The sequence below is a fragment of the Apis mellifera genome, linkage group LG15 (assembly GCF_003254395.2).
Source record: "Apis mellifera strain DH4 linkage group LG15, Amel_HAv3.1, whole genome shotgun sequence".
NCBI lineage: Eukaryota > Metazoa > Arthropoda > Insecta > Hymenoptera > Apidae > Apis > Apis mellifera.
In genome coordinates this window covers 6,485,912-6,501,145 of record NC_037652.1, presented here as the reverse complement: position 1 = coordinate 6,501,145, position 15,234 = coordinate 6,485,912, and the positions used below count along the sequence as shown (strand labels likewise).

The window sequence follows — 15,234 nt, the reverse complement described above, 5'->3', positions numbered from 1 at the left end:
TTCCCTTCTGGAGGGAACTGCGCGATTATTTTCATTCCTTATCAACCTCGAAAAAGACCTTCCTTCCTTCCTTCCTTCCTTCCTCGCGGCCGTGTTACACGACAATGGAATAAATTTCCGCGACTCGACCAGCTTAAAGGCCCCGCCTCGACGCGGCACCTGGCCTAACAATCGCGCGCCACGAGTGGCGTGATTACGATGAAAACTTTGCGTATCCACCGTGTATATTCCGCGGAATTAGGAGACGCGGCTACGCAAACTTCCCGAGCTTCCCCTTCCCTCCCCTTTCCCTGGATAAATCACCGGTATTGTTCCACTTGGTGGATTCGACGGTAATGATGCTCGTTAAACGTCCTCGAAACGCATCGATTTTACGTAATCGTACGCTTACGCGGAAGAATTGCCTCCTCCTCCCTCCCAATCCAACAGAATCTGTCGATTCTCCTCCCCGAGTTATCGAGATGGAGGATAATGGAGGATGAGAGACAGAGAGAGACAGAGAGAGAGTAATTGCTGTTCGACTGGTGGAAATTCGCGACTCGAGGAACGAAAGGAGGGAATTCGACGAGTAACGTTACATTGATGGAAACGCAACTTCTTTTCTTCTTGCCTCCTCTTCCAACGCTACACCTCGTATCTGGCCTGTTTCCAAACGAGCTCGGCACCGTGGACGACGATCGAAAAATGAGATTCTCGGCGAGGATTATGCGTGTTCCGTCGAGGGACGTCAACATGAACTGCGTCGGTTCGGTGACCAGCCAACAAACTCCCCCTCCGGCGGCTTTTCCTTTCTTTCGCTATTTTCCCAGCCTTTGATGATTTATTCCGCCCAAGAAGAACGGAGGGAGGGGAAGATAAATCTAAATTATCTTCGGGACCTCCGGCGATTTATACATAGCCGGAGCTTTTCGCTGCTTTTTTTCTTCATTGCCATTCTCTCTCTCTCTGTCTCTGTCTGCGAAACTCGCTTTTGTCCGGGGAACGAACGAAATTCCAGAGAGCAAAAAGCGAGAGAGAGGGAGGGAGAGATATATCCGCGTTGATCGGATCGGGTTGTCGAAAACGCAGCAACGTTTGAAGCGAGACACGCACACACCGCGAAAAGGAATATACGTGTTGTGTACGCGTTCAACACCGATGGAGCAGCCTTTCTGACTTTTCCAACTTTTTTCTTTCTTTTCTTCTATTGCGCGTATTAGAATTAAAAAGTCAATTTTTAAAAATCTCTCGTCCCATTTTTCCACGCGTCGATCATTTCGAACCCTTTCTCGTTCACTCTTTTCCCCTCTGCTCTTTATCTTTATTATATCGAGCCTCTGCACGTAGATGTATAGTCACTCTCTCTGCCTCTCTCTTTTTGGCACGACGTGCAGAGCGTGGACGTTGTCGAAAAACTTCAAAGGCCGGTGGAAAAATCTATTTTCGCGCGGTAAACGATTCCATCGGGATTCAAATTTCTGTATCGCTGTATTTGGAATACGCGAAGGAAAGAAATCGGTGGAGAAAAACTCACCCAACACTGTGCCCACGTAAGAGTGCGACGCGTCGAAGTCGATGGGGCCGTTCGTGTTCTCGAACGTCGCGTCCTGGCTGAACAGGCTCCTGTCTCGAACCAACCGTAATGTCCATTGTCTGGGAACAGGAAATTATCGGTTACGAGAATAACAACGTGTAATTATATTCTAATACTTCGAAAAGGAAAAAAAAATAAAATCACGACATCCTCTCCTCTCCTCTCTCATCCATCCTCTTTCTACGTGCACATCCTTTCTTTCGAAGCAAGGGCGTGGAACGAATTATTGATCGGCATATTCGCCTATTAATTACCCGTATTTTAATAGAAACGTAGCCGATGCGAGCCGAGGAGAATCCCATTCGTTTCATCCATTCTCTCTCTCTCGTAGCGAAATTAGACGCGTACGAACAATTGAAAGTTTATGACTCAGTGCAATGTAACATTACAGAGCGACCTTTGCACCTTTGTCCTTACGTAGGAAACTTTAGTTTCGCGAGAAACTAAGCGCCCCTAGAAATTGACATTTCTCTTACGAATTCCTGCGACGATTCCTCCGCATCCCCGGGATTTCCGTGAACGCGGAATCCGACAAATCCTTTCCTACGGGACTCCAAGGAGTATCGCTCGGAGGAACGAATCACGGAAACCTTCCAAGCAACCGAATAACATTTCGACTTTGCGATTATCCGTTTAACCCCGCACTCGAGACGATTGTCCGTCGAACCTGTCATCGTCGAAATCCCCTTCCTCCAAGGATCAATCTCCTCTCCTCTCCTGTCCGTGATCTCCATGGTGGCTCGATAAGTAATCGGAAGAGAAATCTCGCGACGTTGAATCTCCCGATGTGATTCAGCGATTCCTGGACGATGACGCGAGCAGAGGCCTTTTCACTCGATTCGAACGCAAGGCCGAGGATGCGAGCCCGACGGGTCCGCGAGGCGAGGCGGGTTCTAATAACGGGTGGTAATATTGAATTTAGAAACGGGGAAAGGATTTTGGACGCGTGACATTGAAGCGGGATTGCGCGTTGCGAACGATACGCGAACGAGTGCGCGATGGAATAATCCCGGATACGGGGGGGGGGGTAAATGGATTAGGTTTAATTAAATTCGCAGCGAGCCAGGATTATTCGAGATACGCGTAGGCCGGGCGAAATATTCGATTATCCCAAAGTTGTCGGTTGTTGGAAAAAAAAAAATAACGGAGGGATGAAGGAGGATTATCGAATTATCCTTGCTAACAAGATTGCAATCCGGTGTATCGAACGATACGCGAAAATCAAAAAAAAAAAATAAAAAAAAATACAAAATTGGGAAAGAGAGAAGAAAAACGGAGATTCGGGTTTGAAAAAAACGAGAGAAAGTAATAATTAGAAATTATAATCCTACAATTTCGCCGGTTTTTATAGATTCGTGGAATAATTCGTAGAATTATCGCGGAGGAACGAGATTTCGTTTGAAGTTCTCTCCGATGTTCTACACACAATCGGGAGAAGGAGAGAGAGAGAGAAAGAGAGGGAGAGGTAGATAGATAGGTAGGATCCTTTGCTCCTTTGTCTGGCGAAAAGAATTTAATACGGCGCATTACCATAAAGAAACGAGGTACGAGACGGCATTGCGCGAGGTATCAACGGAAGAGCAACAATTAGTCGCGGATCCTTGTACCCGCCGCGTCTCTCCGCAATTATTCTCCTTGCCTCGATAGCTATTTCCGATAGGAGGGGAGTGAACCTCCTCCTTCCCTTTCGCGGGGACCAAGCTTTTGTTCCGCCAAATTGGCGAAATTGTTTAAGAGATTCGCAGAAGGGACTGCTCGAAAAACCGATTTCGAAAAGGAAGGATCGATTTATCTTGCAATTCCTTTTTTGGATCTCGTTCGGTGATCGATTGATTCCTTCAAGTTATTCATCCGATAGGAAGCGATTTATTAACGCGGCAACTTATCCGCGAGAGCAAGGCCGAGCTTATCTCGCTCGGACACTTCTGAAAAGTCAGCAGCTCTGGCCTCTGGTAATCCCAGCAGAGCAACAGCAGATCTCTCATAAACTTTTTAAAACCGTCGGCCGAAAACACTCGACCGAATCCCCCTGTAACGAATCCCAATAACAGAGACATCCGCCAATCCGATTTTCTACCGACCAAATCTAATAATGCCTCTCTCTCTCTCTCTCTTTATTTATTTATTCCTCACGTGTAATAAAAGCTTGGAAAAAAACAAATGAATTTTCTTTGCTTCTTTATTCCACTCTTTCTCTCTCTTTTTCTCCATCATATCGATACAATTTCATTTCGTTTCGATTAATTGATAAAGCATCTCGTTGACGATGGATGCATCGCAAAAGAAAAAAAATACCGTTTGACTTTTGGATCTCCTCCAAAGCGCGTGCAAAACTTCCCCTATTTCCGTTTCGCGTCCGTCGCGGTGACCAGACGCGAGCCGATCGAATACAACCTGTGCCCACGCGCGGGAAAACTGGATCTCGTCCATTCACGTCTGCTCTGCTATATTCGGCTATATAGCGAATGCGATTATACAGGGTGATGCTCCGCGGATTGAACTTGTGCATTATTAAAATAACTGGATTCTCGATTCTCGAATTACGCTTCGCTCGATGTTGCCTCGATCGAGCTTTTTTTACGGATTTTTTTACTTCGATAAAGGAAATATAGTAGAATCAAGAGGGGAAGAATTGGCGGGAAAAATCCGCCGATTGATAATAATAATAAACGATGATTGGCTCGATGTTGCCTCGATCGAGCTTTTTTTACAGATTTTTTACTTTCGATAAAGGAAATACGAGGGGAAGAATTGGCGGGAAAAATCCGCCGATTGATAATAATGATAAACGATCATTGGATCGATATTGGCTCGATCGAACTTTTTTTATGGATTTTTTACTTCGATAAAGGAAATACGAGGGAAAGAATTGGCGGGAAAAATCCGCCGATTGATAATAATAATAAACGATGATTAGCTTGATATTGGCTCGATCGAACTTTTTTTATGGATTTTTTACTTCGATAAAGAAAATACGAGAGGAAGAATTGGCGGGAAAAATCCGCCGATTAATAATAATAATAATCGATGATTGGCGCGCAATAGTTGAAAACTTTGCCAATCAATCGCTCGTCTCGCGTTCGAAATACAATCTCGCGTACAAAGGAGGTGCATGTGCCCGACGATAAACCGAGGAGGACAGGATGGACAATGAGTTTTTTCAAATCGAACGCGCGAAAAAAGAACGCGTAGGAAAAGGGGGTGCGCAATCCATCCGATCCCCATCCCATTATCTTGCCAGTTTGTGCCAGGTGCGCAACTGGGATGGGTGAAAACACGAAGGGGAAGAAAAAGAGGAAGTACGACAACGGTTGGCACGACATGGAGGGAAAAGCCTCCCCCCTCCACATACTCTATCTACCTACACTCACTGCTTTACATTTTATTGCTTGCAGTGAATTCGACCGATTTACATAAAGAGACGACGAGAGACGCCCACGTTAACTCCTCGGTTATTCTCCTTTCGATTCCCTTTCCTCGAGAGAGAGAAAGAGGAGAATTTTCGCGCAAACTCTCGCTGAACGAAAGAGGAAGAAGGAGGGAAGCAAGGAGGAAACCGGTTTGTCGCGTGGTACGCGGACAAAGAGGCGAGTGTGCGAGGCACGCGGGCTATGCGAAACTCGAGCGAAGCTGTGTGGGGAGGGGGAGGCGCGTGGGTGGGTGGGGCCCGAAAACGGATCGAATTCATGACGAAAGGCAATTTCGTTTCTGCCCGAGCGCGTCCTTCGCGACTGAAATTTAATTAACCGTTGGACAACCGTCGGGCTGGTTTTGCCTCCATTCGGAGCGGAGATCAAAGCTCTCTCTCTCTCTCTCTGCTACGATTTTTTTTATCCTCCCCTCTTCGACGCGGCGGTAAACAGATCTTGGTAATTGCTATTAAGCGATCGAGCAGCTGGTAATTGGTCTTTTCGGGGCGGAGGATAAGAAGTGATTCGAGAGAACTGGTTTGAAGTCGGAATTTATGGAAAGAAGAAATGCGCGAATGGGACGGATTCGAGGAGAGCTACGGTTCGAACGATGAAAACGCGATTAGAATTGGAAGAAGAGAGAGAGAGAAAGAAAAAAATCGAGTATCGTCTAATTGCTTGCTCTTGCTTGTTCCGTGCCTCGGTATATCCCGTTGACTTTCCAGTTACTGTTGTTTGATCGCGGCTCACGATCGCGAGTCCCCTTCTCGGATAGACTTTGTTGGATCAAGATCTGTCGCTTTTATTAGTTCAATTCTATATATATATAAGTTTGGACTTTGCAGAAGTTTATTTTCATTCGAGAAAGAAATTTTACCGTTGCAGACGTGTTTTCATTCCAATTGCTCGCGCGACAACGAAAATTAAAGCTGTTGATCTATATAACGGATTTGATGGATTTGTAAAAAAGAGAAAAAAAGGGAAAAAAAGAGAAAAGAATCGAGCGAGGGGATCCGATATAATAGCGAGGGGAATTAATTGGCAAAGCGATTACCCGTTAACGACATTTTAATTGTCATTTCGAAAATTTTGAAATTTATTCCTATCCGAGATAAGATTGTATAAATCCGTTTTCTCGAGGCTTCTACCTCTCCCTCTCCTTTCGCGACGTTTACGCTGGAAAATTTATATTGTCCGGTTTTGTAATTAATTTCATTTAAGAGAAATTCAGGAAAGCAAATATAACGTAATTTTGTGGAAACAAAAGGGAATTCTATTATCTCCGCGTTGTATCGCTTCCAAATGTCAGGAAAGCTTTGTTTTCCAGGCTTGATATAATGCCAACTATTCCGTAGTAGTCAACTAACTCTGTTAATCCACTCTTTGCCCGTGCATCTTGATACTAGCAGATTTTTAAGAGTCTGCAGATTCGCAGACATTTTCAACGCCGATTTATTTTTCGCCGATGTCGTTTGTCAGTTTATCAAGAATATATCCTCTTATCGCTTATCTACTCGCGTATCTAAAAATTGCTCGATGAAAAATAAGAAAAAAAAAAAAATAATAATAATTTTCCAATTCACTCTCAAATTTTATTCTTCCAAGATATTCGTGAAAATCGATCGAGCAAACTATGCCGCGCGAGAACGCAACATAAAAATTCCGAGCGATGACGAGACGATGAAATCGTAGTAACGCGTGCAAAATCCTTTTCCTTCCTTTCTTTTTTTTCTTTTTTTTTATTCTCGGCCAACTCGACGAAACTTATCCCCTCCCCGAACCCGAATCATCATCCTATTTAAATTACGTTCGAGGGCGCAACACTAACCGACGAACCTCGACCTTAATTGGTTATTCTAGGTCTATCGACCTGACCAGACGGTTGTCTACTTCGAACGTAGGGAACAGGAATTCCAATACAAGGTGAAAATCTTCTCCAAAGAACCACGTACTTTCCCATAGAAAAAAAAAGAACTCTTTCCTTTCCTAAGGGAATTATTCTTCCCTGGATGAGATTCTCCTGCCCTAAAACCCGGTATACTCGCTTTAAGCGTTATGAAAAAAAGAAAAAAGAAAAATTCACGACGAGACACGTTGGTAATGGCGAGGATTTAAGAAGGGGTTACCGTTGCGAGCAAAAATGGGCCGCCTTGTCTCTCTTTGATCCGAAGGAAAGGAAAAACTCCGTGGTCGTGGCTGGCACGGTAATTCGTTAAAGAATCTTTTAATGTCGTGTTCATTTCGCGTTTGCAATTTGCCCGGGAAAAATGTGTCGTGACCCGGCGCGCACGTAGTCTAGCGCGCACAATAGTAGTAGTAGTAGTTACTTTTACTTGGGGAAACGGGGAAAGGGGGAAAAAGAACTCACTTGTCGAGCGCTTTCAACTGCAGCAGCAAAGGCTGATTGTCGACCACATCGTTGGAGACATCGCGGCGCATCCGGTTACGATGTTGTCTCAAGGCCGCGGTATCATAGGAGGCCACCTCGTAATAACCGATGTAAGAACCGTGCGTGATACCTGGAACAAATATATTTATATATATATATATAAATATGACGATTCTTTGGTTAGTTGGTTTGTAGAGAGAGAAAAAAAGAAAAAGCAGTGAAATTGTGTCTGCAAAGATCAGTAAGAGTGGATTGATCCGTGAATTCCACGTTGCGAACGTGAAATATCGGATGAGGAATGGCCCGTTAAAAGGAACGATCTCTCTTTCTCTCGCCTCGCAACCAACGCACAAGTTCGAAGGAACGACAAGGAGAAACTGCGAGGAGATCTTGCAAAACCCGAAACTTCTGGACTTTCGCTATTGCGACGGGGGCGGAGATACCGGTGAGAATTTCGTCAGATTCGTTTTCACGAATGAGAGGTACGACTTTGCCCTCTCCGGTGGAGAAGTTCGCGCGCATATCTTTCTTGATCGGATTAATCTTGAAAATTAGACCTCTCCTCTAATAAAAAAGATAAATCGACCGGTCAGATCGCTCCTCACCTTGACTCTACAAGAGAAAGATCTTCTCGTCAACCGTATGCGAGAAAGAGAGAGAGAGATTTGACGGAAAGGACTCTCGTTCGAGAAGCTCTCAACTCTGGAAATCCTCTTAGGGAAAAGGCTAACTCAGATTTCCAACGAATAGAACGAGGAAATGTTTTGCTTCTCAGTCGATACATCGGGGTACGCGATACATCGAAGATAGGGATCAAGAAAGAGGTAAGGAGTGCACTTGCAATCAGAGTGCCATTCGGAGTCGTGTTTCCATTGTTGAACCGGTAAGTACCGATCAAGAACAAAGGACAAGACTCGGAGGGGAAACAAAGCGGTATATATATATGCGTGTGTACGTACGTGTGTACGTGTGTCTACCGTTGAAGCGTTGCGTTCTCGAATCGAGCGTAGTTTAACGGCACCTCGTGGCGTTCTCCAAGCCGCATCGGCTTACAGCTTACGCAACACCTTCCAATAATCTAATTACCGTGGCTCGTTATCGATGCGTTGGCCCGCGGCGGATTGCAATCCAACCACCCTCTAACGGACACTTTGTATCGGATTTTCCCATCGAGAATAGGTTCCCGGGTCTGTCCCGACCGGCAACCTCATTTTCCACGCTCCTCCGCTCTCTCTCTCTCTCTCTCTATTTCTCCCTGTGCGCGCTTCTATCCTCGTCGCGTTATCGGGGGGAGGGTAGCTAATTCGCGATCAGAGATAGAAGAAAAATCGTCTGAAACGTGACTCGCCCCCTCCCCTTTGACGTTATCTCTAATCGAAACTGATCCTAGTTACGCTTACGGTTAAAGCAAATACATAGGGAAAACACCGGTTATGCAAAGTGCGCGGGGATCCTTGCTGCACAACAACGGTGGCCGTTTGACCTCTCGAGTAATGGGTATAATTAGGATAGTAGCTTGTTTAAAAGGGCAAACGCTGATTGTAGTCGGTAAATAAAGCGCGAAAATAGGATAAAGGAAGGGATTTTCGATCCAAAATCGAAAACACGATATATGTATATACGCATCAAAGAGTTGTTAATGAACTGGGAAATTAACGAGGATTTAACGTGCGGTGAATGGGGGAAGCGAGAGATTCGATGAAAGCAATTCGAAATTGAACGTGACTCACCTCTGTGCGGTGGCGCGGGATGAAGAGGCGAGGCAACGGCGACGATCAGAAGGCAACCGAGCGACAGAAGGAAAGTCAGGGATTCTCCGATTCGGGGATAACGTTGCCTAGGTCCGAAGCGATGCATCGCGGCCCTTTGGGCCCCCTTCCTCTCCTCCTCTCCTCCCTCTCCTCCCTCCGCCGCCTCCTCCTCCTCCTCCTCCTCCCCCTCCTCCTCTTCCCCTTCTTCGTCAACGGCCAGGGCCGTAGCGCGCATCGGCTCGACGACGTTCTCCGGCCCAGCAATAACTAATGGCGCTATCTGCCTTTCGTCGAGCAGCCGACCACCGCACTTTGCCAGTCACCCACCAGGCTCATCTCTCTTCCTCCCTCGACCACCGTCTCCTTCCCTTTTTCGATCTTCTTTCTCTCCCTCTCCCTCCTCCTCCTCCTCCTCTTCCTCTTCCTCTTCCTCTTCCACCGCCAGCGAACGTGCTTCCGCCACGTCCTCTTTCTCTTCTTCCTCCTCCGCGGATCGCTCAACCTTTCGACCCTCCTCCCACGCTTTCAACCTTTTCCCCCTCGACTCCTACGATCGGCACCTCCTCTCCGCCCTCTCGATCGATCCTGTCCCTGAAAAAGAGAAAAAAAGAATCGCCCGACAGGAACGAGATTAATTTTTCGAATAGGCTTTCGCAATCGCCGAGAATCCGATACAACTTTGCCCCGACTTTATCCTTCATTCCTACACGCGCGGAGAGGATCCTCCGTTGCGAGGAGAATCCGATACCGATTTGTTTTAACCGGTTCGGCACGAAGGGGTTAAAAAGGGGGAGGGTGTCACGGATGAGTGATTTTTACAAGTGACCGTTAATAAAGGAATAAAGGGAAAATTGACGGCGCGAAACGAAGAGGGGATAAGGAAGGCAATTCTTTAAACGTCTCCTCGAGAAGTTGTTCCTCGAAAAATTTGCTCGAGGAGGGGTGAGCGTGTGGAAAGCCGCGATGGCCAACTTGTGCGATAAATCATCGTCAATGTTGAGCCTCCTTCCCAGACCTTGTATCTCCATCAGCCTCTCCAACAAACTAGTCGATGAATACGAATACACTATTTCATCCACCGATCATCGAGCGACTATTTCACCGATACGTTTCGAAAGATGAATTGCTCTACTCTAAAAAGTATTCCGGGTAAGTAATTGGAATCTTCTTGGTAAAGATCGTGGAATAATAATCCATACAGAAGATGCTCAAAAGAAAATTTATATCCATTTGAAACGAATAGAGAAAAGCGATACATTGGAAAAAAAAAAATACCGTGCGTGATGGTAGAACATTTTGCATGTCCATCATACAGTAGCGGAGTAGCACGACTTGCTACTTGTCCATCGTAGCTTGTCGTGGCAAACTTCAGCGCGAGCAATGGGAAAACGATATCTAGTCTGTCGCTCGTTCACCGTGTTCGACGCGTGACGTGTTGATTTTTCCATTTTTATATCCGTTTCTTTGGTGTCGCGACGCGTATTGAATAACACCGTAACCGTGCAACCAAAACGAGCAGTTTGCTCCAACCGGGAGGGAGGGTGGGGGTTTTCCTACTTCCTTCTCCCTCAAAGCTTTCTCTCTCTCTCTCCCTTCTTTTTTCTCTACTCCCTTCTCTACCCTATATCCTCGTTCTTCCCGCGAGCGAAAGCCCTGTTATTCGCAGGGTGTGAATCCTTAAAGCGCGGGGATGAGCTAAAAACGACGGAGCGAAACGAAAACCGCGTTTCCGATCGACGAATCATCTGTCTCACCTCCCTCGAAATATTTACAAACGCTCGCATTTTTACTCGATATTTCTTCTTTTATCCGCTACTCCATCCATCCGTGGTTGATGGAACGCGGCCCGCTTTATCATCCCGGTGCACGTCGCATCCCGGGGACAAATTCTCTCGCGTGGATGGAAAGGGAGGGAGGGAGAAAAAAGAGGAGAACGCGTGGCGAAGAAGGTGGAAGATGGCGAGGGAGGAGAATTCGTGCCGCGTCTCTCCGGTGACAATTTGCAAAATTGTCTCGCGCTATTCCGCTCGTCGTTCTCTCGGCCGACGATCCGCGAATGATAATCGTCCCACGTACGCGTTACGTTGCTTTCCCTCTCTCCGTCCCCCCCCTCCTTGGTGAATGCACGCCGCCCCCGGTGTGCAAAGAACAATGGGACGAACGAGCATCGGCTCGCGGATTTGCCGGCGAACACGCGCCAACCTCCGTCCACGCAGCAAATATATTTAATACCGTGGATATTCGTATGCAATCGGTCGCGATAACGTATCAATTGGCCATTATTAGCGGGAATACGCGACCAACGCGGTCCAATTGGACGAAACGAGGGTACGTGTGTCGGGCGTAGCGGTAAACCGGCCACGGTTTCACCCACACCAGAGAGAAGCCAGAATCTCTCCTGCGACGCGATTCAGAGCGAGCTTCGTTGCGATCCTCCCCTCTCTTCTTTTTTGCTGTCTTTTTTTTCTTTCTTTCTTTCTTCCTTTTTTCTCTCCCCCCCTCCTTTCCAATTTTTACCCCGATTCACGTCCCCAAGTTGCAAGCGAGTGCAGTTAATTTTCTTTGGGGCGGGAATTAAACCGACCGAGGGAACGTTTCTCATTATTCGAAACACTCGTCCCGGTGTCCGGATGAAATTTCTACCGGGTGAACTTTTAAATTAACGTGTCGGATTTAGCCGCGGGAAAATCGGGTCGGCACGGTAAGCTCGGCTGTGGATTCATATAACGGTATGCTCGATAATGCTGGTTGATTTCGAAGAAATTAGGATATTCGAGAATGTTATCGGGAGATAATAAAAGAAATTCGATCAATCTCGAAACTCGCGCGAAATTATGATTAATTAATTAACTATCAGCGGAGAGAAATTTCTACCTATAGTTCTCACATCTATCGATACAAATTTTAAACCGGGAAATTTTTACACGAGGGAGGTGTATTATATTTTTCGAACGTGCGCGAATCCGCGACATAAAACAAACTGAAATTGGTAAAAATGCGTAAAATTCCGAGGTAGCGTGGATATAGAGAATCGTGAATTCCGATCGTACACCTCGGCGTATATCGAACGGCGAATATCGGACAATTTTCCATCGAACGCGCCTCGCTGAACCGTTACCTCGTAACGTTCACCGGCGAAAACATGTTTTGCGTAATGTCCTAACCGTTCATCGATGGAGCACAACATGGGCACAGAGGCCCATGCGGTGCAACTACTCTAAAAAGCAATTATAAAAGAACGGTTCGTAACCGAGTCGAAGTCACCGCAAACTTTCGTCCGTTCCGGATAAAATTGAGAGAATCTCGGTGATTTCCTGCCGAGCGGATGAAATTACGAAGACGAATCGCGAACGTGCGAGGATTATTAATTCCTGTCTTAAGGCGATTAGCACGAGCCATGATTACGTTCATTTGGGAAATCGCGTCTAACGGAGGCAAGCCAGAGAGTTTCGGGATTATTAATTTCAAGTTTCCATTGTGATTAGTATCGAGTGGCGTAGGAACGATCGAACGGATGAGATCGAATTAGAAGGGTTTCGAAGTACAAAGACTTGTAATTTACAGTTAACGAGATTCGACATGGATGTTGATGGATTAACCATTATGTATAATACAGTGTGTTGTTTAAACGGCGTATCGAATTAACTGAATCGAAATGAGGCAAGTTGTTGTGCAATATCGATGGTATGATATTGGCTAAGCATAGTTTGCAATTACACGGAGCTGGGCAATTCAGCGGGAAACTTCGCCGCCTGATAACATTAATTAGTCTTAACGCATCCTTTTGTATTCGCCGAGCGAGTATCGTGCGGTGAACAATGGTTTTCGACCTCCTAACGGGCTCCTTTGCTTATTTTTTTTTTTTAATATAACTTTCACATAGATAAGCGGCCTTATGCAACGCTCCATAGCGTTACATGCGTCAATTCGATATCCAGAGCTCGCGTTTAACGCTCGCTTTTCTCGACAATTAAACGACAATTAAAGTCTTATAACTTTTGCAATTTTTCGCAAAGATAACAACGATTCTTTTCATTATATCTTTTGCCCCTAATTTCGATTTACTTTGTAAATTCATAAAATCCCTCGTGATTGCTTTGAAAAAAGATACAAGCGTAAAATATATCGAGCTAACCTATAATTGCGTTCAACAATTCGTGTAATTCGAAAAGTCGAAAAAGTTAGTATCCGCCGAAATAACTTCCGCCAGACATTCTGGTGGCGCTGGGGATGCGTTTTACGTGACATTTAAATCTTCCATCGTGCGCGTGTAATCCGACGTAAACACACTATTATACAAAACAACGAAGGAATATGCGTGCAATGAATCTCGATGCTTTGTAACGACGCGACGCGCATTTTCATAAATTTCGATAGCGATATAACGTGGCATTATATATCTGAATAATCTCGGTGATCGCGAGGGAAATCTGGCATCGTTCTTCGAACGACTTGCATACCTCTCGATATGTACCGAGGAAAGGTACACCGAAGAAACGCAGGGTTAGACCTGCACGACGAGAAAAAACTATTGCTTAGCCACGCGAGCGAAAACGAAAAAACCGAGAGATAAATCGAGAGATAGATTATGAGATAGAGAGAAAAAGATAGAAAAGGAAATACCGAGGGAAAAGGAAAAAGAGAGATTCGCACGTAGAATATTGCGCGTGCTCCCTGTTCTCGCATATTATTTGACACCTACCTATGCACAACGGCTCGAGTCCTGCCACAGGCGTCCTTTCCGCCGCGATCCTCGTCCTTCCGACCGGTTCTGCCAGCACCGTCGATTACTCATTTACGGTCATTGTACCGCATCCTGTCACACTGCACTAACTGCCCACGGTATCACACGTGTGTCGCACGATTGCGTGTTGTCGTCCTCTCGTGTTCAACAATGAACAAAGAAATTTATAGTTAGACAGAAAAAGAGAGATAGAAATAAAGGAAATGGTAGATGCGACACTAACCCCACTCAACAATACGTACAGGAACGCGTTCCGCGTTGCACTGACGGGAACTCGTGCGAACGAAGACTCCGAGGACAACGACTTCCCCTACCACGTCGTGTTCGACCCAGCTGTACTGCGCCCTCTCTCCTTCTGCCTTACAAACTCTCCTATATCCATTCTTATTCCCCTGATAGCGCGCGCTCTTTCTTTTTCAAAGACCAAGCCTGGTCTGGACGCGAAGCGACGCTTTCCAATAGTGGCACGCTGTACCATCAACCCTTCCCAGTGGAAGTACCCCACTCTACTATCATGTACCGACTCCCACCTCCCTGTAACTTGACCTTAGTCGTCGGTCAAAGGAAAGGAGTATTCCTGAAACAGAAGGGCGACCGAAGGGTTTACGATCATCATCCTGTAAGGTTGGTACCAATGGAAAATAATCGATACTTGGATATCGCAATTTTTTTTACCGATTTTTATCAGAATTTATCATAATCACTACATTTTTTTTTGCAAAATACTCCTTCGATAAATAATAAACATGATTGCAATCTTATTTAATAAAATTTATCTAATATTGACACATCTATGATGAAATATGAGTTATTTTTTGATACGAAAATATAAATGAAAATTCTATATTATATCATTGAATTCTTGTTCACATATTTACAAGGCCAATTATAACGGCAATTATACGGTAAATGGAAGAAGGTGAACATGTGATATCAATGAAATTGAATTGTTTAAAAAATTTCTTTGTCAAAAATTTATTTAACTTAAAACTTATTTTGCAACAGACTTATTTAATTTAGCTTTTCTCAATCCAACTATCTTTTATTATAGCAAAATATATTATATGTATTTTGTTTACTTTTCCTTTTTGTTAGTGTTGACCATAATTGATCAAACTAAAATACTTTTGTATTTTTTCCTCTTTTTTCTTTCCTTTTTTTCTCTATTTAAATAAAATATTTTGTAATTCTATAAAATATAATTTAAAATTCTTTTAATTTGAAATTAAAGTTTAAACTTTTGATTTAAAACTGTCTCAAGTACTATTTTGCAGATTCATTATGCTAACCACGAACAATTTATATGAATAAAAGATCATGTACTTCTGTTATCATTATTGATTAATAATATCAAGAGAAATAAAATT

General features: G+C 44.8%; 1 protein-coding gene across 2 annotated transcripts in view; it reads right to left on the bottom strand.

Annotated features, from left to right (window-relative positions):
- The window catches only part of LOC410609 (disintegrin and metalloproteinase domain-containing protein 10-like), a 31,895-nt gene extending 17,402 nt beyond the window's left edge, over positions 1 to 14,493 (bottom strand). Inside the window, exons 1-5 of one of the 2 annotated variants that reach the window (XM_026445397.1) lie at positions 14,091 to 14,493; positions 13,826 to 14,002; positions 9,103 to 9,714; positions 7,352 to 7,502; positions 1,514 to 1,632 (exon numbers count right to left, since the gene is read on the bottom strand). In XM_026445397.1, the coding sequence (XP_026301182.1) occupies positions 1,514 to 1,632; positions 7,352 to 7,502; positions 9,103 to 9,358 (526 nt within the window). In that variant the 5' untranslated portion in view covers positions 9,359 to 9,714; positions 13,826 to 14,002; positions 14,091 to 14,493. Of the gene's footprint in view, positions 1 to 1,513; positions 1,633 to 7,351; positions 7,503 to 9,102; positions 9,715 to 13,825 lie in introns of both variants that reach the window. The other variant, XM_026445398.1, reaches the window with a different exon arrangement.
- Positions 14,494 to 15,234: the final 741 nt, after the last annotated feature.